This window comes from Cantharellus anzutake, assembly GCF_015039405.1.
Source record: "Cantharellus anzutake strain C23 chromosome Unknown EI90scaffold_6, whole genome shotgun sequence".
NCBI lineage: Eukaryota > Fungi > Basidiomycota > Agaricomycetes > Cantharellales > Hydnaceae > Cantharellus > Cantharellus anzutake.
In genome coordinates, this window is record NW_024066956.1 from 496,379 (window position 1) to 518,666 (window position 22,288).

At 49.2% G+C, this 22,288-nt stretch overlaps 6 protein-coding genes across 6 annotated transcripts; 1 reads left to right on the forward strand and 5 right to left on the reverse strand.

The window, feature by feature from the left end:
- Positions 1–9,078: 9,078 nt before the first annotated feature.
- Positions 9,079–12,258, reverse strand: EI90DRAFT_3037372 (uncharacterized protein). The gene is made up of 7 exons (XM_039058773.1): positions 11,896–12,258; positions 11,790–11,843; positions 11,514–11,729; positions 11,305–11,454; positions 11,050–11,255; positions 10,524–10,999; positions 9,079–10,467 (listed from the first exon to the last, which is right to left on the reverse strand). The coding sequence occupies exons 1-7, from the start codon at positions 12,098–12,100 to the stop codon at positions 9,087–9,089; spliced, it is 2,688 nt and encodes an 895-aa protein (XP_038921242.1). The 5' UTR covers positions 12,101–12,258; the 3' UTR covers positions 9,079–9,086.
- A 604-nt stretch (positions 12,259–12,862) lies between these two features.
- EI90DRAFT_3037374 (short-chain oxidoreductase) lies at positions 12,863–14,109 on the reverse strand. The gene is made up of 5 exons (XM_039058774.1): positions 14,025–14,109; positions 13,706–13,954; positions 13,615–13,641; positions 13,436–13,551; positions 12,863–13,365 (listed from the first exon to the last, which is right to left on the reverse strand). The coding sequence occupies exons 1-5, from the start codon at positions 14,057–14,059 to the stop codon at positions 12,932–12,934; spliced, it is 861 nt and encodes a 286-aa protein (XP_038921243.1). The 5' UTR covers positions 14,060–14,109; the 3' UTR covers positions 12,863–12,931.
- Positions 14,110–15,647: 1,538 nt separating this feature from the next.
- On the reverse strand, positions 15,648–17,244 carry EI90DRAFT_3279258 (Alpha/Beta hydrolase protein; the record flags this gene model as incomplete). Its single annotated transcript, XM_039066658.1, has 8 exons — positions 15,648–16,074; positions 16,148–16,243; positions 16,301–16,347; positions 16,377–16,478; positions 16,534–16,747; positions 16,807–16,931; positions 16,988–17,060; positions 17,108–17,244. 8 exons carry the CDS (start codon positions 17,242–17,244, stop codon positions 16,023–16,025), a joined length of 846 nt encoding a protein of 281 aa, XP_038921244.1. The 3' UTR covers positions 15,648–16,022.
- A 59-nt stretch (positions 17,245–17,303) lies between these two features.
- EI90DRAFT_3151139 (putative ARC35-subunit of the Arp2/3 complex) lies at positions 17,304–18,880 on the forward strand. Its single transcript, XM_039065704.1, has 6 exons — positions 17,304–17,360; positions 17,419–17,465; positions 17,525–17,757; positions 17,837–18,244; positions 18,340–18,508; positions 18,564–18,880. The coding sequence occupies exons 1-6, from the start codon at positions 17,346–17,348 to the stop codon at positions 18,586–18,588; spliced, it is 897 nt and encodes a 298-aa protein (XP_038921245.1). The 5' UTR covers positions 17,304–17,345; the 3' UTR covers positions 18,589–18,880.
- On the reverse strand, positions 18,769–20,706 carry EI90DRAFT_3144024 (citrate synthase; the record flags this gene model as incomplete). Its single annotated transcript, XM_039065085.1, has 13 exons — positions 18,769–18,928; positions 18,984–19,042; positions 19,072–19,095; positions 19,222–19,260; positions 19,299–19,374; positions 19,433–19,549; positions 19,604–19,777; positions 19,836–20,067; positions 20,097–20,186; positions 20,242–20,294; positions 20,348–20,415; positions 20,475–20,528; positions 20,668–20,706. The coding sequence occupies 13 exons, from the start codon at positions 20,704–20,706 to the stop codon at positions 18,769–18,771; spliced, it is 1,185 nt and encodes a 394-aa protein (XP_038921246.1).
- A 226-nt stretch (positions 20,707–20,932) lies between these two features.
- EI90DRAFT_3037383 (uncharacterized protein) lies at positions 20,933–21,897 on the reverse strand. Its single transcript, XM_039058775.1, has one exon. It carries the CDS (start codon positions 21,835–21,837, stop codon positions 21,094–21,096), a length of 744 nt encoding a protein of 247 aa, XP_038921247.1. The 5' UTR covers positions 21,838–21,897; the 3' UTR covers positions 20,933–21,093.
- Between the last annotated feature and the right edge of the window lie 391 nt (positions 21,898–22,288).

Sequence of the window (22,288 nt, forward strand, 5' to 3'; positions counted from 1 at the left end):
TTACCCACGGAACATTTCCCAGAATGGAAACCCCATACTCGGATGGTTCAGCATGGTGTAGGTGTCAGGGGACGATGTTAGAACGTGGGGATTCGGATGACTCCGGAATGGAATCGGAGACTTATCATGGAAGGACCTTGGCCTCAGCGACTCATGCGGAGCGCTGTGCCATTGCTGGTTGTCCTAGGGGTCCCTAATTTCGGATCTAGCAGAGGGAAAGTCTCTTGGGGGAATTCAAGTCGATTTCGGACTGAGGTTACAAGTTACTAGGTACATTGTATATAAGGAGGGGTCCGGAATCAAAAGGGACAAGGGTAGGACAAAAGGAGACAAAGGGAGATGGAAAGAGGAGCAACACCGAGGGTCAAGTGTTTGACTCAATGGTGTTTCCCAAAGGAGGAATGAAGGGCCAAGGCCCAAGAAGGAAGGAAGGAGGATGGGAGTCGGGAATGGCTAGCTGACTGAATAGAAAGGAAGCAGCAGCCCAAATAGGAATGAGGGAGAATAGCGGAATTGAAATGGACAATGCAATAGTTGCAAGGTCCGGAGTAAGTCCGGAAAGTCCGAACTCGGAGGTTAAACTCCGGAATATTGGCAAAGGTAATTAAATGGAATGAGCTAACCAATACAATGGGTATAAGCGGAGGTGGGGTCAAAGTCCGAGGTCAGAGCTAAGACCGGAGGTTCCGGAGACAGAGATGCCAACAGGATTCCGGAGTGGAGGTCCGGAGTCAGGGACATAGGTGTTGTGTACTCGTCTGGAAGGTGTCGAGGTTGGGGTCGGACCCGGAATGTTCCGGAGTCGGACCGAAGGTGGTGTCCGAGCCGGAGGTGGGATAACCTTTTGGGAGTCGGCAAGGAGAAGGTGACGGAAGGGAAGTAGGGCTCCGGAAGTCAGGTTCGGAGTTCCGGGAGCCCGGAGCGGAGGTCGGGATTGTATGGATATGACAGACGACTCCTGGGTCCCCATGACCCTCCCCTATGGTCCACAGCCTCTGGTCTGGCCAGCCCTATCCAGGGCACAATCCTACTGTGGGTAAGGAGATGGAATAGATAAAGGCAAGTAAGATACAACTTGCCTACTGTGGGTAAGAAGATGAGAAGGAAGCTAACTTCTCATCTTCCCACAGTGGCCACCATATCAGGAAAACTTCCGGGGATACCCGGAAGTCACATGAAGGAGTAGGAACCGGGCCCGGAGCATGCGGCGCACGGAGCGTGCACGCATGCAGGAAGCGCAGCGGGTGGAAGCGGGTCCGGACGCGGGTCTGGGTCCGGGCTAGTCAGGGTGTGTGCCCTGAGAGTAGGGTCTCATGTGGTCTTGACAGCACCTGTCAATGGCCACATCTCAAGAACTACTGCACCAAATGGGACAAATAAGGGTTCGTTGGAAAGCTGGAGACGAGGAGGTTGCTGACGGGAGGATAGGCGGGCGCTGTGGCGAACTGTTGCGGAGTTAATTTTCACAATTTCCATTTCGGACCCGTTATCATATATTCCCCATTCATTCATATTTCTTTTATTGTTTCTTTGTTCCCAATTGGATATTCATCATTTACGGTTGCCTAATGGCCCGTTTACATTCCTCCAGTCCATTCATTTCATTTCCAACTCATATAACATAGATAACAGCTTGTACATAACAAGTTAGTATTGAATAGACCTGTGAAGGGACAAGCAGAAGTTGCATCCAAGTGGCAAAGACGCCATCCACGACCCTAACGCCCCCTCTGAGCTAGTTGCTCACGTCTAAGACCCCTCACATCATAATACTCAGCCTTGACGTCCAAGAGAGACGTAGGTGAGTGTTTGTTTGAGGTTTTTGCAGACTCAGTAGCACCCCAGGACCAAAACCCGGCCCACGAACCACACCCACGCACACTACCACCCTCCCCCTTCTCTCTGTCTCGAGTCTAGGCGATAGACCCATTACAACGTAGTATGAGGTCACCAATGCAATGGACTAAAGCCAAGGTGGAGTCAAAGTCCGAGGTAGGAACTATGATGGAGTCTTGGAGCGAACAGGAGAAGGGTAGGAGAGTGATGGAAGGGTGGAGGTGTTGTGAGGAGGAAGAGGAGGAGGGTGGTGAGAGGAGTGGTGTTCAGTCCGAGGTGAGTATCGGAGCGGATGGAGATAGGGCAGGGGAAGGATGGAGAAGTGGAGGTGGCAAAAGGGGTGAGAGGAGGTGTGGTGTCAGGACCGAAGGCGAATATCGGAACGGACAGCAGTAGGGTAGGACTCCGGAGGTGGTGAAGATGGAGGTCTGGGAGTTGGTTCAGGATCAAGTATGTACGGATATGACAATGCCCTGGTGATGGCCAGTGATTCCACACCTGAAGGTTGATACTCCGGTGACACAACTAACTCACCAAAGGTCACTGAGGCTGCTCCTCCCTAGAGTGTTGTCTGGGAGTAAAATATTAGTTTGATATGAGTCAGCGCAATGCTGACCCACAAAGATAACCACTAAAGAGTGGCACAGGTTTGTTTCTCCTCCCTAGACAGTTGTCTGGGGGAGTAGTTGAAAATTTAACCTAGGAATCTAGGTCAAATAAAATAAAATAAAATTTCTGCCACACTTGAATGTGGGCCAGAGGTCCGAGCAGCGACCTGCTCCTCCCTAGATACAGTGCCCCAAAAAACTGTTGCAATGTTTTGCACCTTTGACTTCAAGGGCTTATTAAGCAATGGGAAAGGGTTCTAAATTTTTAAATAAATATGTGAAACATGTGTTAGTATCTTGTCCATAACTCTACCAATTACATAAGAAATATGTCCATTTTTGGTAAAGTTATCCAATTCACAAGGGACCCATGTCATTGCAACAGTTTTTTGGTGTGCTGCCAGAATGGACTAAAACTGGAAATATCATCTGATAGGTCATGTGATATTGTTTAGAATACACACTAGTAAACAAATAAACATTGCTGGAGCATAAATACACATGGATTTTAAGCTGTAATCCCCAATTCTAGAATGTGTCAATTGGTTGCTTTGAAAATTGACCAAGTGCTTTCTCTCATTGTTTCTGGCCACAGTGCTCACCAGATCTCATCAATTACTGCTGTCCACCATTCCACTGTTACCCATATTTGGTCTAAACATTGTACTGACACTCCTAAGCCCAGTGGTGGTTGCCCATCTAAACTGTCAGACACCAATATCCATCATGCAATGCATCTTATCAACTCTGGTAAAGCCAACAATGCTGCACAAGTCACCCAAATTCTTCAAAACGTCACCAGCACCAGCCTCTCAACTGAGGCTGTTCGTCTGCAACTAAAGGAGGCTGGTTGGAGAGCAGTGGTGAAGAAGAAGCAGCCTATGCTCAGCAGACATCATACCATGGAGAGAATGGACTTTGCAATCAGCCACAAAGAGTGGACTCTGGAGGATTGGAAGAGAGTGGTGTGGTCTGGTGAGACTAAGGTGAATTGCCTGGGCTCAGATGGGAGGAAATGGGTGTGGAAATGGGGGGATGAACCTCTTACTGACAGGCTGGTGCAAGGCACAAAAAGGTTTGGTGGTGGTTTTGTCATGGTTTGAGGATGTATGACATCAGATGGAGTTGGAATGACATGCAAGATTGATAGAAAGATAGATGAAGAGCTCTACTGCCAAATCCTGGAAGAGGACTTCCAGCAAACCCCCTCATATTATGACAAAAACCCAGCCCACATCCTCTTCCAACAGGATGATGACCCAAAACACACCAGCAAAAGGGCCCATAGCTGGTTCAATAACCATGGTATCAGGGTCATGGAGTGGCCCTCCCAGTCCCCAGACCTTAATCCAATCAAATATTCATGGAACCATGTAAAGAGGAAGCTTGGGGCGTATGGAGAACCTCCAAGTAGTGTTCATGAGCTGTGGGATAAGTTTCAGGAGGAGTGGGAGAGGATAGGACCAAGTGTCTGCCAGGATTTAATCGAGAGTATGCCTAGGAGGATTGAGGCACTACTTAGGGCAAAAGGTAGTCATACTAAATGTGATTTTCCTTTCTCCAAAATGCACACCAAAAAACCGTTGCAATGACATGGGTCCTTTGTAAAGTGAATAACTTTACCAAAAATGGACACATTTATTAGAGAATTGGTGGAGCTATTAATGAGCTACTAGCGCATTATTTTCATATTTTTATGCAATTTTAGGATCCCTTCCCAGGGTGCAATAAGCTTGTGAAGTGAAAAGTGCAAAACATTGCAACGGTTTTTTGGGGCACTGTAGTCATCTAGGGGAGTAGAGAGGTCATTCTGTCCATATGAGTGACAGAATGGAAGTGCTGCCCATGAACTGGGCAGGAATGAGTGTGTCTGATCATTCAGACACAGATTTTCACTGGGGGCGGCCTGTCCGTCGGTGGGACAGCTTGTTCACTATGAAGTGAACAATAGAGAGCAGCCCTTTCCTCAGAAAGGGCCAGCCTTCCAGATGGAAAGTGTCAGGGCACGCCCCGCCCGACCCTCGCTCCGCTCCCCCACTCCGCACCGCTTCTCCCTCTTCCTTTCTCCTTTCCCCTTTCTTTCTTTCTTTCTTTCTTTCTTTCTTTCTTTCTCACATGGACCACCTTTCCTGCTGCTCAATGTATCACCGGTGCGCACGCCCATTTCCCCTCTTGTATCTCACTGTTCCTATATCGCCGTCATCGCCGCCGCACTTACCCCACACCCACAGCGGGCCCTCTCGGGATCTCCCGCGGAGCCACCCGGAGAGCTGTGGCTGTGTGCAAGGGTGACGTGGCGTGCCCCACATGACCGATCCCGCATGTATATAATAACAGCTGGAGTGGGAACCAAAGAAGTAGCCTTCTTCTCACATTCCCACTTCAGGCAAGTAGTGTAGCCTTCCCTTTTAATAATAACTCACATTCCCACTTCAGACTAAGTGGTCGGGGACGCTCACCCCACGACGAGATCGCCGCTACGCACAGCTGCTACTCATCCCACCGAGTCCTGCACGCCAGGACCTCGCCGCTTTTGGAGCTGTCCCTGACAGAAAGGCAATAAGGAAATGAGCACGGTACAATGAAGCACTGCGCATCTTGGGGACCCGGCACCCAATAATGCCAGGAACACACAGACTTTCCTAGAAGTGGAGTGTCTGTGAGTAGAACAGATCGTTCACTATGTAGTGAACGATAGATGAGAACCCTTTCCTTGGAAAGGGTTGGCCTCCCTTCCATGGAAGGGTGTCAGGGGACGACTCCCGGGTCCCCATGACCCTCCCCTATGGCCCACAGCCTCAGGTCTGGCCAGCCCTATCCAGGGCACAATCTACTGTGGGTAAGAAGATGAATAGATAAACAGTAGGTAAGGTACACTTGCCTACTGTGGGTAAGAAGATGAGAAGGAAGCTAACTTCTCATCTTCCCACAGTGGCCACCATATCAGGAAAACTTCCGGGGATACCCGGAAGTCACATGAAGGAGTAGGAACCGGGCCCGGAGCATGCGGCGTGCGGAGCGTGCAGGCATGCAGGAAGCACAGCGGGTGGAAGCGGGTCCGGACGCGGGTCCGGGTCCGGGCTAGTCAGGGTGTGTGCCCTGACAAAGGGGTAGAAAACAATGAATCACCAGGTCCATGGTCCGGAGCATCCTGGTGACCTGGCACTCAAAAGCGCCAGGAAAACGCTCCTCTTGGTGTGAAGAGGGCCTCTGAGGCCCTTCAAATCCATGCTCCCTCTCATGAGTAGGGGGAGAGTATAATGAATCACCAAAATCGCGATGTAGAACAGCATCGCATTAGAATAGTGACTATGTCGCGTTAGACTCAGACTCGAATAAGAGTTCTATATTGTAAGTACCTATGTCGTGTTAAACTGCGACAAGGATTATACATGAGTCATAAGATAAAATAGTTCTCACCTCAGACTCGAATAAGAGTTCTGAGGGAGAAAGTCTAAGAAATTCCTCCCTTATATACGTGACATTCCTGAGTGGCAACATCATCATACAAAGGGAGTTTTAAGTTGAATAAGAAGGGCAAAACGCCCCCAATGCCTCATAGCGCCCCAGAATAACCGCTACGAATAACTGCCACACAACTTCCCGATGTAAACAAAGTTGGTGTTCTAATATCGCGCGCATCTTGGTGACCTGGCATTTAACAGCGCCAGGAAAGCATCCCTCTTGGCCTGCAGAGGGCCAAGGAGGTGGTTTGGATTCGACTTCCTGCAGAGTGGAAGGAGTAGGTGCTGCTGGGTTGTCAAACCCAGGAATTGCCGAAGCGCTGGGCAGCTCTATGAGCTGGCACTTGGCAGCAGCTGAAGCGCTGCCAATTCCATCTAAAACCAATGGTAAACCAGTTGTTTGGGCCTCCAGTACGACGCTAGATCAACATTTGGCTCCCACTGGGGGAGGAGAATTGCTGAGGACTTTACACAGCGAAGCGCCAGGCAACTCGGTGTGTTCAACTCTACAGTGTTAGAGGAAGGGTTATTCCATCCCAAACTGGGCAGAAGGGAAGTCTCAGCATGCCTCTCCAGTGTGCAAGTGAGTGGGGAGGGAAGTCGGGCCTGAGTGGCCATGGGTGGGTCAACTCGCATTTTTGTCCGCAGTTCTAACTTTGTTGATGCATTCACATAATACTCATGCACTCTTGAAATAGGGAGAGCGGGCCTGTGATGGTGAATGCGAGGGTGGCAGTAGGACAGACACCAAGATGCTGCAACAGGTTCAGCATCTCCTGAGATGGTACAACACATATGATGCGTTGCTGGGCCCTTGCGGGCCCAAATCACCACTTCCAGATGGAGTGGTGTCAATTCCCACCATGGGACTGGAGGAAGGGCCAGCCATGTGGGTGCGAGTCTGGAGCTTCCTGGTTGTGAGCATCAGGAAGTAAGATCAAAGGTTCCGGTGTGAACCTTGATTGAATGTGTGCATCGTCAGGGACAATGACGTGTCGGTTGCCAAATGGAGTTCTGGCACCGGTGTCGTGGTGGCTTCCCAGATCCTGAGATTGGGAGGGTTTGCCTCTACTCTGAGGCATAGTTGAGTGTGCATCTAGGAATGGTGCATGCACAATTTGTGCATGAGAACTAGGCACAAATGCGCGTTGTCAGGCTAGACAACACGTGCATGATCAATGATGTGCATTGTCAGGGTAGACAACGCATGTGGGATACAGTAGGGTTCTGTCACCAATTGCGGTGCTGAGATTGTAAAAGGAAACGAGCTTAAAAAAGTGAAAGGTTATCTTACTATTTTGGGGACGGTAACGTTCCATTCCCCCGTTTGCCTCAGGCCTCAGTAGGTCCATCTAAACATAAGCTTTAATGTGCTGTATATTCAATGGAGTAGAGGTAAAAGGCTACCAGGCCTTTACAACTACTCTGAGGTATATATATGTAATTTACATATCTCAGCACAAATAAATAAAGAAAGAACAGCATCACTATAATGGGAATTATAGTGAAGTAAGGTTAATCCCTTACACCACATCTGGACCCGCTACACTTCCCGTGTGCACTTCCTGTGCTGCATGCCGCATGATCCGGCCCTGGATCCTGCCCTCATGTGACTTCCAGGTATCCCCGGAAGTTTTCCTGATATGGTGGCCACTGTGGGAAGATGAGAAGTTAGCTTCCTGCTCATCTCCTTACCCACAGTAGGTTGTGCCCTGGATAGGGCTGGTTACACCAGAGGTTGTGGACCATAGGGGAGGGTCATGGGGACCCAGGAGTCATCCCCTGACACTATCCACTTTCTTACCCACAGTAGTGTTATGCCCTGAGATGGGCTGTGTTACAGGCTAGGCTGTGGGCCATAGAGAGGGGTCATGGGGACCCAGGGATCGTCCCCTGACACTGAGTCACTGAAGCTAAAGTCCCACCCCTCCAACCTTATGAGCCCAGGTGACTTCACATGCCCTTGTGGACCTTCCAGATATGCATTCCTGACAATAACCTAGATATTGACTGACCTGAGGACTGAAGTAAATATAAGGCTATTGTCATGGCCGTGCATTCCGGCCCGATAGCCGCCCGACCCGATGCCACCCAAGCCCATTCCCGCTATGCGAGCACAAGCGCAAGCCCTGACCTCAGCCCTATCCTCCATGACTCCCTGCTCACTCCCCCCTTTCCCCTAGGCTCCCCTGCACCTGGCTGACTCCCCCACAGCCACACCAACCTTCCTGCCCTGAGTCCGCCTCCAGCACTGTGCCCATCACCGACTCCTCTACCCCACCCACTTGGCCCCTACAGGGCCACTACCATTCCTGCGCCTGACTCCAGCCCAACTCCAAGTCCAGCGCCGCTATGATACCATTGCCACTATCGCGGCCCTATGCTCCTTCCTTTATTTATCTGTTATTGTTTGTTTTGACCCTCGGTCATTGCCAGCCGCTATGCGGCCAACCCCGCTCCTTATTCTTGTTTGCTTCCGGACCCTTCGGCCTTCGGCCCGGGTCCCTTCCATTCATTCTTTCCTCCTATATATATCCTGTATGATACTTTATTGTACCTTCGCTCTAATATCGATTTGACCACGACCTCTAGCAAGGCAACCCCAGTGAGTCTGAAATGAGGGCCAAGAGACAGCTAGGGGGCACAGCACTCCTTTAGAGTCGCTGAGGCCAAATGCCCTACCCTTGGGCCTTGTTTGAGGCATCGCAGCCATCGCAGCCAATAGCGGCCCGCATCAGTGACCTTCGGTGCCGACCCCGACCAGTGTCTAACAGCTATGGTGCATAAGTATCTCAGACTCATGTTAGAGATCTGAATTCATATGTACCTATGGCACATAAGTATCTGCACCAACAGTTAGACATGTTTGTAAAGAACAATAAAATCTATCTCACCTCAGACTTGTGTTAGAGATCTGAGGGAGAGGGAGTCCAAAAAACTCCCTTCTTATATGCAAACTATGCCAGTGGCAAGCCCATTGCATAAAGAAGAAAAATGGGGGTGTAAAGTTCAACCCCCAAACCTCACTTCCGCCACCAACAATCAACCCTGTCCTCACCACTCCATCATTGGAACCGATTGTTGATATTCCAACACCTACACCAACCTTACAATCAAATTGCTAAAAAACTCGGATTCATGAAATAGTTACCATTGAAAAATCAATCAACTGGGGATGCTAGATGTATTCCAGACCCCTCTCCTGGTTCTTTGGGCCTGGGAGGTGGATGGCATGATGACTACATCCTAAGTGGGCTAGTGGCACCATCCTCTGCCTGCAGGCCCCTTTGCCTTTCCTTGCCTTCTCACCTACATTTGGCTCATCCTTCAATTTGAATGCATCATGAGGCATGAGTGAGCGTTCTAGAAGTATTTTGTATGATTCTAAATCTACTTCTTGAATCTGCCTGAAGGTTTCATGTGAGAGGCCTGCAAGCCAGATATCAAAGGTAGTAAACCCATCAAAAGGATGCTTGGCCTCAGGTTGTTCCTTGAAGATTACAGCAGGCTCTGGAGAAGCCAAGGCAAATACCACTCGGATAACCGGCTTTGGAACCACCTCCAGGTCTGGAACCACTTCCCTCGGTCTCAGGTCCACCTTCCTTTTCTTCTTCTTGGGCTCTGCTGGCTCTGTGGTCTTCAGCTCCAGAGTTGACTCGGAGTCAGAGTCAGAGAGTCGAAGCTTGGAGAATATGGCCGATTTGACCATAAAATCCATTGCATCAAATGATGATGGTTTGAGGGTTGCCTTGTAATCCCATGCATTCTTTACCTGGATGACTACAGCTGTCACAGAATCAGGGCCCAGATTTTGCGTTGTGTGACAAATGGGCAAAACAATATCAATGCCTTCTTGATTAGTCGCACACAATATCATCGCCCCACGCATAACATATTTCCACAGATGGTCGATTGAGATCAGCTCCTTTCTCTCAATCTTGATGACATGGTTAAACCACATGCCATAGTCCTCAAATATTGCCCGGAATGTGCTGTCCTGTTTCATGGACCCACCCTCCATCGGCCAAGATGTGGGCCCAGATTGGAGAAGCATTTCATAGTTTGATGCCGGAAGTAAGGCCTCCATGAAGTTGACCACAGACACCCATCTTCTACCACTAATTGCGCGTGCTGCATCATATGTTTGCATGATCAACAGGGTTGCAACCAGTTCACCACGCCGCCCACGGTCAATGCAGTTCAAATCCAAATGGTTTGCCAGATGGCGCACCGCATTCCTCCGCGTGTCCTTCAGGAGTAGATAGGCAGCCTCAGCCAGCAGTGGTTCAGACCCAGGAATGGTGATCAATTTCTCAAATCCAGCAGTCGCCGCGATGCAGAGTCGCATATGCTTTTCAACCTGAACATAGCTGACATCGCGAGCCGAACCATCCATGTTGAACTCCAGTGCAAAACGTACAGAGAGGCAGGCCAAGGTACCGGCCGGGTTGCTATCTCTCAGCTCATTTGGACCGTTCAGCAGTTTCTGCATTGCGTAATCCATAATCAATGACCCATGTTTAAGTTGCCGTGGCAGCTTGTCCCAGTAAGACCCGAATCTACTCACAGTGGTAAGCAAGTGGCTCTCTAAAGGGATGACTGGGGGTGGACATACAATGGGCGACCAAGATGGGAAATCCAATCAATTCCTACCACTCTGTCTATCTTGACCGTACCCTCCAATGCCGGGTACGCAATGTCGTCAAAACTGATTTCAGAAATCAGGTTCAGGGAACAGTTGTCAGGCTCTCTGGCCCAAGCCGAAGAATCAGAAAGAATCTTGAAGCACCCGGCTGTTGAAAGAAAGAGTGAAAATATTGGGAGATCTTGGATTTGTCCTAGAATTCGACCCAACTCCGAGAACAAGTTCCAGTCATTTTGGTCTGGTGGATTACTAGTGAGGATATGTGCCTCGTCGAAAGCAAGGACAACCAGAGGCCGTCGGGGGCCTTCATCCGGTTCCAGAACCTTGTGTTCATCTATGAAGCGACAGAGGCTTTCGCCTGCCTGGTGTAGGCCCTCCCCTCCCGAAACATACTGGTCATATTCAAGTTCATTTTCGCTCCTAACCTGTGCGCTGTTTTCCGCAAACTCGAGGAAACCGTCATTTTCACCAAAACGGTGAAGGACAGGAAACTCACCTTCTCGGCCAGCTTAACTACTTCATCATAGAAAGTTTCTCGATAGGAATTCGATGCATGAAATGATTGTCCTGCAGTCATACACTCGCGGAAGGCAGCTGCCAACCTCCTATGGCGATCCATGACCAATGACACGTAGTCCTTCGGCTTTTCCTTTGACGATTGTTGAGCAGATGTCGAATCAAGACTTGGTAACTGGGCTATATCTGCAACACCATTGGTAAGTAATCCGGTCAACAGTCAGAAGATAATCACCTTGTTTCTCTGACACAATGGTCTTCAGTTTCCTGAGAGTGACCACTAAGAGAGAACATGCGAATCCATATAGCATGTTCTGGACAGTAGTCCTATCGTCTATCGGAGAAACAAGCCAGCCACGCAGTTTCCTATCAGGAGGAGGCATTCCTATGGGGGGTCGGATTGTAAACAAGCCATATTTATAAAGCAAAAGCAAAACGGAAAACCTCTGATTCCCGGACGTAAACACATAGGCACCGTTATAACTTCCGTGCCAAGCTGGTCCACCATACGAGACTTGCCGGTTCCGGATGAATTTACGATGCAGCTTAGCCCCCCATATGGAGTTCTGACCTTGTCCTTAGAAAGGCAATCCGCAATAGTCTCCAAAAGCACATTTGCGAGGTCGCCTTTAAATGTACCACGCCATGCCAGTGTAGTGGCTATGATCCGAGTCAGAGGAGATCAGCAAAAAGTGGAGATGGATTGAATTCCCTGCGCACCGAAATCGATGTCCAACTCGACAGTTGTCTTTGGCTCAGGTTTTAGAAACGCTCCTAGAGACAGAACATGATAATCAAGTGCTTGGGGTTAAAAGGCAGAAAGTACCATTTTTGAATAAATCACTCCAGGGCACCTGGTTGCTTGCCATACTTCTCAGCAACTCAATAAATTCCCGCTCTGCATTGCTCCCAGGCTCGACATAAGCATCGAATTCAGTCCAGTTTCTAAGACGGTTCCTTAGGTTCGGATCCCCGACCTCGTGGAGGACGCGGTAGACGGTGATCCAAGTACGGCCCAGGCTGTGCCGCATCCGATCGATGCTATCATCGGGTCGAAATTCTCGCTGAATATGTTCACAAGCACTGTCAATGGCCTGCTCCAGGATCGTCTGTGACGTGACAGTACTTGGCGGCTCGGATGGATAGGACGCAGAAGGATCTCCAAGCACTCGTTGAGGGTTTTGACTGGAGGCCATGATTGGGCAGGGAGATATGAGCAAGTGGATGTAGTCCGCCTTGAAACGAATCACCTGGCATTTCAAATTCCGGACCAGTTCAGACGCTAACTTGATCATTCCTCAACTGTGATCCCTCGTTGTCAGACGACTCTATGAGATGTATAGCATTTCTGGGCCGTCGCCGAAGACTCAGGGTTTTTTCCACGTTGTCTGTGGCTTGATGTCAGAATTCAACGGCTATTAGGGTAGCGGGTCGGCCAATATAGGCTTCACGCGGTGGGCGCACTATACTAGAGCCGGAAGTACCCGCGCTTGTCACTGTGCGTGAAAAAAAAAATCATGAACCTTGTGTCTTTGCACTCTTCACTCCTTCGCTTCGGCAATCCTTCAGAATTACTGTGGAATCCACTCGTTCTCTGTGACCCACATTTCTGGTCATGCTGTAACGATGTGGACGTTGAAATATGAGTGCACAGCTGCTGCTTCCCCTTCAGTTCTCAGGAGAACTGTTTGAGCCACGACGGCGACGAATTCGTCAAACTCCCCCACCAAAGCGCACAACTTACTTGTTTGAGCCACTTAGCATGACAGCATTACAAGGAATCGATGCCCATCTTATTCATTTCTTCGCAAACACATGAGGTTTTACTATACACAGGAAAAGGATGATGGGAACGCATCGCATTAGATATCAGTGTTAGAAATCACCTCCTTCCAATCCTCGATGATCTTCAACTCCTCGTCCACCCTCGCTTTGATAAAGTCATATGCATCGCTTCCAACAGGTAATCCAATTGGAACCTTCTTTCCACCTCTCTGCTCCTCCGAGAACGGTCCCTCCAGCTTCACAAAATCGATCAACAACTGTGAAAATTTCTTTGGATCCCCTGGTTGTTTGCCATCATACTGCACGAACACCTCAATTCGAGCAGTGATCTCAGACTTGTAATCTTCGATACGATTGACGTACTCGGATCGTTTTCCTGGTTTGAGGAATGACGTGCGGAAGTAGCCTGGTTCGAGGTAGATCGAGCGAAGACCGAGAGGAGAAATTTCCTCATGGAGAGATTCCGAGATGGCGCGTACGGCATGCTTGGTCGCAGAGTAAAGACCGTATCCTAACGGTGACACTGGATGTCAGCAACTGTTTTTTCCCCGGGCGGGGATGCCAAGCATTGTATTGCTTACCGCTTCCTCCCCCCCATCCGCCGAGGGAACCGATCCAGACGATGGTACCTGACTTGGCTTTTCGCTGGTATGGTAAGAACGCACGGGCAACATTAAGACCCCCAAAGACGTTCGTGCTGAGACCCCGCCGGGCCCAATATTTTAGTTCTCTCAGTAGGTAATGAAGAAGTGGTCCTTACTCAAACTGTTTGAAGGTTTCTTCTGGACTGGACAAAGCATCCACGATCAACAACTTAGGGTTCCGAAAAGTGTTCCATGTAGTAAACTTACGTGTTTTCTTCCAAAGAACCAATCTCAAAATACCCAGCATTGTTCAAAACCACATCGATCCTTCCATAAATGCTGTGTGCCTCCTCCGCGACTTTCTTCAACTTTTCAAGGGGACTGGTGACATCCAGTTCGAGGATAGATGCCCCGGCAGCCTTGAGATCTTCAATGGTGGAAGGTCGGCGTGCAGTTGCTATGACCTTGTCCCCCCTCTTGAGAGCGGCAAGAGTGATATCGCGGCCGAGGCCAGATCTAGGAAATGCAAGAGATATATGGGCTATGTTTACCATAAGCGTGAATGAAGGGAGGTTAGATGACTGACGTCGTTCCAGTGATGAGCCAGACGAGTTGGACCATGGATCAACGTTCGATAGGATGTTAGCGCTGGTGAGCAGAGACGTTAGAAGCCGCCTTAGGGGAAAGGTTCGACTGGCCTCTTTCTTTATACCTTCTGGTGTGCTGATCTTCCCACCTTGCTTCCAGGAACGTGCCTTGAAGACATTTAGGATTATGGTGGTTATCTTAGTATGTAATAACAGTGCGCAGAATACGCACATTGTGCCGCAGGCAAACCTTCTTTTCGGTGGCCCTCGCCGACGCCGGCCGTGTACGCGTACGCACCACTCTCATTAGGTAGGATAGATAAAGGTTTACCACTCGCTCGGCTTGTAAAATCAAATTTCGCTATAGACACGCATCTCTCGTTCTGGCTGATGCCTACATGTTTTAGGCAGGTGACCAGCCTCTCTTTGTGGGGATATATCCCCCCCCCTTTTCCAGATTGCGCTTTGAATGGTTTTGGACTTGGCCCTCCACCAACGGCGTGATGTTCAAACAATCCCACTCTCTTCCTGGCTCCTAACTTTGTTGGTCGAAACGAGGTGGGGCCCCAATTAGTGGGCCATCATGGAGATGGTATGGGCAACAACCACCGTCTTGCGCCCACTCGACCAGGCACAAGATTTGACCACTGCGAATTAAGTTGAAGTTTCTGCATTTTTGTGCTCACATCTTATCGGGACTTTCGACATCCCTGAAGCTGAATCGGGGCATTCTCATCAGTATGTATCAAAGCACTTTCATTTTTGCAATACCGCTGATACATCATATCAATGACCCACGTGTAAGTGGTATGTTAATATCTGATGGGACGCCGTGCCCATGTGATTATCGCACTCGAAGGATTTTCGGAACGACATGCGCTTAGATACCATGACAAGTCCCTCGATCCTGCGATGCAATTCAGCGTTCGTTAGGGAGACGTCAACGTACTAGCTGAAGGTCAGGGTGCTTCGGCAGCATTGACAACAGAGAGTCACCTTGCCGGAGGGCAGAAAAAGTCGACTAAGATATCACGGCCAAAGCCACACTGGTAACTACATATGGAATAACCACAGAGAAAGGGAAAGGTACACGCCAGCGTTGAGAGAATCGAATACGTTATTTCGGTGGTGGCTCCACAAAGGTTACGTAAGCTGTCACGGTGTACCTATTCACTTGGCCAAGTAGGGAGTGGACCCACTACCGAAAATCCAAGCAATGCTCCATCCCCCTGCGCAGCAATCCTATCTCCGTGGAGCCAGCTAGACTTCAATGAGTGAGGGGAGTCACTGGCAGTGAAGACCGTTAGCCGAGCGGTCATGGGCTAATCTCGATCCCCTGTCGACTGCATATGATCGTGTAACGATACTATGTAATCGGGACCAACGGATTGTTGCAAATTGCGTTTATCAGGCCGGAGTCTCGTTCGCGGTATTCATGCAGTCTAGAACCGGGTCCAATTCCCAAGAAACCTTCGATAACTAAACAAAGCTAACAATCATCACAATCACATTCGCAGACTCGTATCCAGCCCCTCTCTTTATGTATTGTTGGTGGGACTAGTCTGTCACGTTCGGACAACTCATAGTAAAACATATGAAAACACATTCATGAGAACGTAGAGCATGTCCTGGGCGGGCCGCGGGCCTGTGCTCGGGTCCCATCGTCATATTAGATAGGAGGGATAGGTACATCGTTATGCCAAATCGCGCGGGCAGAAGCCCCCTAATGTTACTACTAATTGAATGGCGCTTCCTTTGGCTCACGGTAGAATGTGGGTTAGGTTCCTTATCTTCGCTACTGAATATGACGCATCGATTAATGCTTGGAGGTTTTTAGACCACTATTTTATGTGCTACGCAGGAGATGAAAGGATTATGTATTGTTTTCGCTTCACTGTATGTCAATGATGCCAGAAACTTCGCGCTGCCCAACCACGCCGACTGCTTCCGACAGATGCAGCACTCTGAAGGGGTGAGGGGCACTGAGCATGCAGGCATTACTGATGCTTTTTAAGGAAGCCTCTGACCAATTGCAGAAATTCGATGGGCCTATTGAGCAGCATCAACATTGAAATCAGTTCGACAATTACAATATTGGAACGCGGTCGTCCCCATCACATACCTGTCTGCATGAACCCAATGGGAAGCATCAAGCGAAGCGAATTCAGCGCGGGGGAACAGCATTTTGATGATAGGTATATCCTTGTCCCTAATATAGCTGTATCGGCCAGGAATATCAGTGGAGATCGATTTGAAACAAACTGGGTCAACGCACTTGCTCCTCAATCCACTTATAGCTAATGTTGGACCATCCCAAGAGACCTCTCAGGCTTATACGGGAAATTCGCCACCTCGTGCAATTGCGATGTTATGATATCAAGAGGAATTCTGAACTTGCGGACACCATCCACTACGCCAAGATTAGTGAGGAGGAATTGCCGTACAGGAAGTTCCTAGAGCATGGTTTATCCATAGACTGAATGCCTCGAGCTTCGACGTGATACTCACAATTTTATAATCAGAATATTCCTCGAGAATCCTATGTGCTGCTTTCGAATCCCTGACTTCCACATCATCTATGGCTTTCATGGCTTTTGCATAATGAGAGAACTCAGAGCTAAGAGCCACTTTCTTAGGAGTGACGTCGACAACGATCAGGGATGATAAAGTATTCGGAGGCAGGTCTGGCTTGAGCGCTACCGCAGAAGCGGCCTTTCCACCCCTGTGAAGCGCAATACGCGATGATAACGGGGTCAATACGTATCTTGCCAGCTCACTCACATAGAATGACCTATCAGGGTGACGTTCGACAGCGAATGCGTGTTGAAGAAGTGCAGCACGTCAGATGCAAGAGTTTTATATTGCATATCTTGATTGTGGGGAGATGTCCCATGGTTACGAAGATCCTTTCTGGTTCGTTGAGATAGGCCATCTTCCCCCAACGGAGTAGATATTTGCTCACAAGAGCGTAAACGTTCGTGTTCAATTCCTTAGCCATGGCTCGCGACAATGATCGCCAGTTTTGCTTCTGCCCACTTCAGATACTTTAGCTGAAAAGGGGATGGCAGGTGAAAATGCGCACAAGAGTCCATGAAGAACGACAACCGGACGTGAGCCATTCATGCCGTTTGGTGGTTCGGCTTTCTCAAACGCAAGGTCCACAGACCCGACACTACGGAATAACGTCTGGAGAGTGACGCAATGAGAGGATGTGGGCATGCGAAGACATATGACTTTCTAGAAGTGAGAAGTCTCATTGAACGTCGTGGGAAAGCTGAGACAAGGTCACGGGCTTCGTTCTCTCCATAGTTTGACTTGCAATGATCCTATTAGAGGTTTGTCCTATATATACGCACCGATCGTGAATGTCTATTGACTGGGATGCCTGGGTAGTCACATAGTACCATTATCTCAAATACTCTTACGGAGAAATTTGTATCGTGAGTAATAATTTATCCAACGATGATGAATCATGCTTCTGAGCTTGTGGTTGCAACAGTCCGAGCGTCCTCGACATTCAGTTCGTGGACTATGACAGCATCAGATTTCACCTGGTTACTCCAGAAAAGAAGACAAAGATTCATCTTTCAATGAGCATTCGGTGTTGGCACGAGCTCGTTGAGTACGGTGCACTCGATATCATTCAGCGCGAATACGGACCCTACGTTGTCCCCACTGATCCCGGATACGACGTTACGCTTGCATTCGATACTGAAAATCTTCCTCAAGGAGGTGTGTTCTTTCCCACTCGTCTTGAATGGACCAATGTGCTCAAATCGAACGAATCGAACCGTTTCCCCCGATCCCACAGAGGAACAAGCAGCTCTCATCCGATCTGTGGCGCTCTTGAAGCGTAACGCATTAGCTGCGCCTTTCGAAAAGGCCTTCTCAGAGCAAAAGCAACTCGAAGCGATCCCAGCGCCAACCGACGGCTCTCCTCGTCCTGAAGGTCCACTGATGGCAATTCACTACCGCGACGAAGAAGCCATCTACGTTCAAGCTTCTCACGATCGTGTTACCGTTTTCTTCTCTACAATTTTCGAAGACGAGACGGATCGTATCTTTGGCAAGGTTTTTTTGCAAGAGTTCGTCGACGCGAGGCGTCTTGCAAGCTTGCAAACAGCTCCGCAAGTGTTGTATTCGAGCCGTGAGCCTCCACTTGAAATCAGGAACGTTCCTGGTCTCAAGCGCTCAGAGGATGTTGGCTACGTGACTTTCGGTAAGATGGAGGTCTTCTTCGCCTGTCTTTGTGGAATTGACCATCGAACAACCCCGCAAGTACTTTTCCCTCGCCACTTCTCCCCCAAATGCGAGAGGAGACCATATCCCGTATCCAACTGTTCAGAGACTACCTCCATTATCACATCAAATGCTCCAAGGCTTACATGCACAGTCGTATGCGTCATCGTGTCAGTGAATTCCTGAAGATCCTTAATCGTGCCAGGCCAGCACCGATCGGAGAGAAGGAAAGGAAGACTATCACGTATGCACCCGATTGCCGTGAATGGATGAACCATAGCTTGCTGACGTTTACACAGGGGCAGGACATTTTCACAACGTTGAACGTCACTTTCCGTTTCGTGTATAGTGTTCATTCGCCATGTATATTGCAAATATCGGAGAATGAGAGCGGGAAGTGTATGCATATTAGTAAATTACTATATTTTGGAGAGAATAAAATCTATCCGGAGGGACTTTTGAGAACAAACCGTCAAACATCATGCTTAACATTCCAATGGATCTTCATTCCCTGTGGGCGAACAGCTTCTGAATGTGTTCACTCGAATACGATTTGGGACGTTCGAGAGGAGCTCCAAGGGCACGATCCCAAATGAGCTGAGCGCACACACCGAAGGCACGGGAGACACCGAAAAGAACAGTGTAAAACCTCATTTGATCAAGACTGAACGATGTAAAGAAGAGTGAGCGTCAACAATGACGTTGAGAAAAATGCGCACCCGTAGTGAGTGAGAAGGACACCAGAGTGAGCGTCGACGTTGGGCCATGGATTCTTGGCCTTGCCGCAGCAAGGAGGATGTCAGGAACAAGCTTGTAAATTTGTCCGACGAGCTTGAACAGAGGATCATTGGAAGATGCTTCAATGCAAATTCGCGCTGAGCAGCATAACGAGGATCCTGGACATGATCATAGCTCTTGTAAGTGTCGATGATGGGTTACCATATACGTAAGACTCACGGTTTTACGAAGTACGGCGTGGCCATAACCAGGAACGACCTGGCCGGATTTAAAGTAGACCAAATGTACTCCTTAACGGCTTCATCGGTTGGCTCCTTGCCAATGTTGCTGACCATTCTTTGCAACCAGATGAGCACTTCCTGATTAGCCAACCTAAAGTTCATGAACCATTAATTGTTCAATGGCAGGGTGTTGAGACACAGTGACTAACCCGTGAAGAGGGCCAGCGAGACCGTTCAACGAAGCACCAAATGCCAAGAACGGATCCGAGAGCGCTGAACCGACAAGCTTGCCCGTGTGGGCAGAAACGTTGCCACCTTCATGGTCGCTGGTGTAGAACCCATGCTGAACTCAGTTCCTTCTGTGTACGGAGAAGCCTTACCTGTGGATGGTGATGTAGAGACGCATGAGCTCAACGAACGCTTCGTTGTCGCCAAATCCAAGGAGATGAGCCAAGTTGTACGAATAATCCTTGGTGGGATCGATAGCGGGCAGTTTACCCTTCCCATACAAGTTATGATAGATGCGACCAGCAATGCTGGGAAGCTTGGCAATCCTATCACCGGTAAATGACATCAGAAGCAGCAGCACGTGGGAAGAAACTTCTTACGCACAAATCCATGCTATCCTCGAAAATCGGTCCCCAGTAGTCCTTCTTGTGGACACCATCCTGGTAAGCCTTGGCAAAAGCAGAATCATGGTTAAGGGCGGTAACAGCAATAGAGAATTGAGTCATGGGGTGCAGAGTGCTGGGGCATGAGTCGATGAGCTCCTCGATAAATTTGGGAATAGCGGCGCGAGCGGCCCAGTCAGCACTAAGCGCCTGAACCTGAGCCTGAGTAGGGGCTTCCCAGTTAACAGGAGCCAGAAAAGACCTTCCGGCAAAGGCTCGGAGCCACCAGGAGCTTTGGGGAGAAGTTCCTGGCACTCTAGGATAGTCTTGCCACGAAATCTGATACCCTCCTCTAATGAAGAACTACTTAGAGCCACCTAGAACGATACTATGAGGGATAAACCCACCAGCGTCAAGAACCGAGCCATCCCAGAGCAGAGCCGGCAATCCACGCATGCCACTGCAGTCGTGTCAGCCGCATCATGCAGACTAGAAACATCCAATAGCACTCACCCATATACCTGATCAACAGTAACAGGCCCGAACGCCTTGTGTCCATGTGCCTTTCTTATCGCCTTGACCTGAAAGTGATGGGTTTGTCACGTCAAGTGCATAACGCGCAAGCTCCGAAAAGTATTACCTTCTCCAGCTCAACTGGGATAAGCTCAGAAAAGCGTTCTTTCAATGTCTGAGGCTTGGTGGCGTAGGCACGGCCGTGAGAGAAGAATGAAGTCCTCGAAAGCCCGAGCGAAGAGCGAGCCTAAAATAGAATGTGGAAGAGAAGATGGAATAAGAGTTGGGCTTTACGATACCCTGTACAAATGGTTATCTACCTGAAACCTTAAAGCATTCCGTACAGGAGCGGTGGCCATTGTCGACGAGGATGGCAGTGAAGAAAAAAAAGTTGAAGGAATTGGAAGGAATCTTTTTCGTCGGCAGGTTGTTCCCGTCACGGCTGATAACGGAATGAATAATAGCCGCATTTCACATGGGCCTGCAGGAGAAATCACGACAGCTGCCCGGAGCAAAGCTCATGAGCACGGCGATGTTACGAAAAATTATGGGGATATTATTGCGATTGCATATACAGAGCTAGAGAAACCCGAAGTGTGGGAGGTTGATTCATACAACAAGCAAGCGAGGGAAATTAATACAATAAGACCAGCACGAGATAAATCATTGCAACAAAATAGTGGCACCGAGATTTTCAAAGTCCCCGACAACTACCAACCTATCAACATCGAAAGAACGCAGGCACCTCATAGGTTCGGGAGGTAGGTGCCTGACGGCTGTCCATGCCCTGACTCCAACCCGTAGTACATATCTGCCGAAATAGACTGGGGCGTATAACCGTAGTCTTGCGTTGCCAAAGAGTTCTCCATAAGCGCGCCATAGGAGGAAGGGTCCACGTTCGCCATTTGACTATATTCAGGTGGCATATAGATCCCTTGAGAATGTATTGAGAACTGCGTATCGAGGTATCCAGGAGATGGGGAGATTGAATGTGTCTCGCTCATGTAGTTGGCAGCCGACAGGTCATAACCATTAGAAGGAGGATTGACATTGTATTGGTCGAATGGTCCAGCCGGTTGGAACAGCAATGCCGATGCTGCGTCAGAGACTGGAGGTTGAGAAACGGAAGAATGAAGGCCGGCATAACCGTACATTGCCGGATCGTAGGATTGATTTTGCTCGAAGGGAGGGATGTAGGATTCCGGTGAGGGATTTAGGTCAGTGGAGGAGTGCGAAGGGCTTGGGGTGATTAGAAACTGCTGCTGCTTTTCTTGTTCCTCCTGTACAGCCCGAGCAAACTGCGCAGTTCTGGATACATTATGATCGTGCGGGTTATTGGTATTACCTTCCGGGATCGCCAGAGCTAGTGCGTGAGTATTCATCGGAGGACCCATATTGACCACGTAAGAAGCAAACTCATCCACCGTTGGGAGGGGACGTGACGGATCAGTAAAGAGCGCAACCTGCAGCTTGCGGTTCGACACCCCCATCAATGGAAAGAGAACAATCCCCGTGCCAGCGGCTGAGCCAGGAATCTCAATGCTCGCAAACTAGAGTAAAAAAAATCAGCACTGATGTCGTACGTCGGTTCCTCGCATACAAACCAGCTTGTTCTCGTATAACATGTTCGAAAACCGGTCGTACCCTGTACCTGAGCCTGGAGACGGTTTTTGACCATTTATAATGTGGTGCCGGAGGGGGGGCAGGGGATATTGTGGGCGCCTAATAAATTAAGGAAGGAGTTCCAATCCCCTAGTCGCCGAAGATCAGACTCGCGGATGATGACAGTCTCTGGGAGAAGTTCTTGTGGGCTAATCGAGCATAGCATGAGGCACTAGGATCCTCACGGACACGGCAACGTTCACTTACTTCATCAATGGGTAGGAAGATAACGAAATTGCGACAGGAGTGGGCTCGAAACTAGATAGTGTACCGCCCAGA